Source organism: Gallinula chloropus (assembly GCF_964237585.1).
Source record: "Gallinula chloropus genome assembly, chromosome: 23".
NCBI lineage: Eukaryota > Metazoa > Chordata > Aves > Gruiformes > Rallidae > Gallinula > Gallinula chloropus.
In genome coordinates this window covers 4267094-4270511 of record NC_140108.1, presented here as the reverse complement: position 1 = coordinate 4270511, position 3418 = coordinate 4267094, and the positions used below count along the sequence as shown (strand labels likewise).

At 50.6% G+C, this 3418-nt stretch overlaps 1 protein-coding gene across 1 annotated transcript; it reads left to right on the top strand.

Annotated features, from left to right (window-relative positions):
- Positions 1 to 1934: 1934 nt before the first annotated feature.
- Positions 1935 to 2700, top strand: LOC311200492 (transcription factor HES-5-like; the record flags this gene model as incomplete). The annotated part of the gene is made up of 3 exons (XM_084274734.1): positions 1935 to 1997; positions 2150 to 2330; positions 2459 to 2700. The coding sequence occupies 3 exons, from the start codon at positions 1935 to 1937 to the stop codon at positions 2698 to 2700; spliced, it is 486 nt and encodes a 161-aa protein (XP_084130860.1).
- Between the last annotated feature and the right edge of the window lie 718 nt (positions 2701 to 3418).

The following is a 3418-nucleotide window of genomic DNA, read 5'->3' as shown; positions in this document are numbered from 1 at the left end:
TTCTTGTTGTGTACAGTGAGTAATTGCAGGGAAGGCATCCGACACTTCAAAATCTTTGTTGGATTAAGACTGGAGTGCCTGTTTGTATGACTTGTGTTGGGGCTGGGGAAATATTGCTGTTCTGAGGGCTGCTTCTTAGAGAGTCTGAAAAATAGAAACTCTCTAGCAAAACTGCTGGTGGGCTCTGCTGGTCATGGGATCGGCATGTTTCTTCTCCAGGCACTTGATTAACGAGCTCAAGAAATGAGTTACCACTCAGGAGTTTCTGTTTCAGAGTCTCCCCAAGAGGGATGCACAGAGCGGAAGATTGGTTTCAGAGGTGGCATTACATGGGCTCAGAGATAATCCACGAGCTTTGAGGAGAACATGTGAAACCGTGTCACAAAAGCTTTCCCACAACTTGACATAAAAGGCTCGGAGCTAAACAGCTGCTGCTCCCTGCGAGAAGAAGGGAGCTATTCAGGAGCCAGACAATAGGATGGAAAGGCAGAGCCTGGAAGAGGTCATTTAAGCCTTACCTGGTCTTAAAAATAACGAGCTGCAGGGCGAGAGAGAGCTGTGCCTGTGTGCATGCTCCCATTAAAGGCATGCCTGACCACACACGTGTATATTAGTATGTACATGCACACACACATATGTTCATGTAAACACAAAAAGTGTTTCCTTGCTTCCTGTGCTCATCTGAGAGATGCCCAAACATGAGCCCCTGTTACCTGACAGTAATTTATCTGATCATCATTCTTCCCATATGGAATCTTACAGCAGGAGATAACGGATGCTCATGGAAGAATGTATTGAACTTGGAGCAAACCTGGGGCTGGGATGTGTGGTTTCTGCTGTGTCTGCCACCCAGGGTGCACATCCCAAGGACACAGAGAACACCCTGCTGCTATTCCCTGCCTCAGCTGCTCACGTGCCATGGTTAGAGCTCACCAAAGCCGGCGGGCAGAAGGCAGGATAAATGCAGGCAGGGCTGGTTCAAGTTTTCCAACACGGATTTCTGGCTGTGTGTTTGTTTGTAGGATACACATAACAAGACCATTGACTCTTCCAGCTCCCGGTTTTCCTTTGTGCATAGATTAAATGAAAATAAATAGAGTCAAAGATGTTTGGAGGAGGAAGGGAGAAGGCAGCATGTGAGACTGACCTGATCCCAACCCCGCCGAAATCCTTCTCCCCACTCATTTATCTCACGGGCATTTGTGGACAGGACCATGAAGTGTTTGTGATGTGGCTGATCGAGCCAGAAACGTTTTCAATACCTGTGTGTACTTAGAGGGGAGCGCATTTGTTCCCAGTGAGGCAAACTGGGAAAGCTGATTTCCCCTTTGCGTCACAGCAGCTGGTGTCAGTCACCCAAGGGAGAGCAACTGGCTCTGCCCTTCTGAGGAAAGGAGGTGAGAGGGTTTAAAGGAGTTCTGCTCTTTGTCTCAGAAAGGCAGAAGATGCTTGTGTGTGCGTTTGTGCACGCTCAAGTGTGGCCCAGTGAGGAGCGTGGCCTGCCTGCAGCTTGTTTCCCGCCATCGGCAGCTGACCTCCTCCTTCCTCCCCACATGTGAGCCCAGGGCTGGCCTGGGACGCTCCTGATCCGTGGCATTAGTCAGCAGCCTTTTCCCATCCAAGGCCAGCTCTTTCCCAGCTTCCGACACGTAACTCTGATCCCAGCCTTTCACGTACCACACACTCCCCACCTGCTCATCTGGGAGAAGGTCATTATCCCCCGGCTATTCACTGGCAGTGGAGCATGCAAGAATAGATGCTTCTCCCATTGTGCTGCCTGTCTCCCGGATTGGCTGCCGAGTGTGGGAAACTCCACCAAGCCGGAGACCCACAGGCTCTCCCTGAGGTTGCACAGTACAAATATCGGGCAGAGGCAGCTTCCAGCAACACGTTTCTCCTGGACTCGGCTCTGAGACCAGCCTGCCTTCTCCCAGATGGCTCCCAGCTCTGTTTTCCTGGAGCCCGACAACCTGCTCACACCAAAGGAGAAAAACAAAGTAAGTCCAGGCATGGCAAGGCAGCTTCGAGCTGTGCTCTCTGCTGTGCTCAGAGCAGTTTATGCCAGCTGAGAACCGTGATGGGCAGCAAACGGCTCCCTGAAATGGCAGAGAGATCTAATTGTGGGTCTCTTTTCCTTTGCTTTTTACAGCTGAGGAAGCCGGTGGTGGAGAAAATGCGCCGCGACCGGATTAACAGCAGCATCGAGCAGCTGAAACTGCTCCTGGAGAAGGAGTTTCAGAGACACCAGCCCAACTCCAAGCTGGAGAAAGCCGACATCCTGGAGATGACCGTCAGCTACCTGAAGCAGCAGAGCCAGCTGCAGATGAAGAGTGAGTACTGGATTGTGTTTCAGTCTCTGCCTTACAGCAGATTTCTGTCAGTTTTATGGATCTCCAGCCACAAACAATTGCTCTAAACTGTTGTTTCTTCCCCCTCCCTCCTCTCTTCCCTTCTATAGCTGCAGGATCCTTCCATAAAAGCTCGCAGTCTGACTTCAGAGAGGGCTATTCTCGGTGTTTGCAAGAAGCTTTCCATTTCCTCTCCCTTCACAAAGTCCGAACTGAAACACAGACAAAACTTTTAAGCCACTTCCAGAAGAGCCAGTCAGCTGCTGCTGAGGCCGCCTTTTCCCCGGGGACCCCCAGCACCCTGAAGCAAGCGTCTCCGAAAGACACCGGTACTCTCTGGAGGCCCTGGTAGTCAGGGGAGTCCTTACTTGGCGGACCTTGGCCTTTCACAGTCCAGAGGAAGGGTCTGACTGTTCCTGACAGTCCAGCTCTGATCCTCTCTCCCGTAGGGAATTTTATTTCCCCGTGTGCTTTATTTATGGTCTAAAGGAAGGGCAAACCTTTGACTTTGATGGGACCCTGTGGCAAAAGTCCTTCCTTGCGCTGAGCAGCGCTGGAGCTGCGTAGATGCTGGTGATAACAGTGTGCAGCACACTGCCCAGTCAGGCCAAACACCTTCACAATGAAGGAGGGTATTTGGGTCAATGTTGCAGTTGTGACAGACAAGAATTGCTGTAGGAGCGATGCCTCTAATTGCTGTAAGAGCCATCGGCTTTGCTCTGGCCCGACCAGCGACGCTTGTTCGCTCAGTCGCTCCAGAGGATAAATTCACTCCCCTTTGGTTCACTCACACTTGGTTAACATCGATTTCTCTCTGTTTGCTCAGGAATCGTACAGCATCAGAGGGGGGTTTGGGCTGGGCTTGGGTTGTTCCCCAGCGCCCCTGTCATAGTTCTAGTGTATAAAGTGTGACGGACGAATGGAGGCTAGGAAACTATGTGGAATATTTCTACTGTTTGGCTGCTTTTTTCAATTTAGAAAGAGAGTGGTACTGCTTTATGTTAAAGAAAAGGTAGTAGGCAAAAGGCTTAAATGGTCAATGTTATACATTTTGGGTGTAAGCGTGCTTT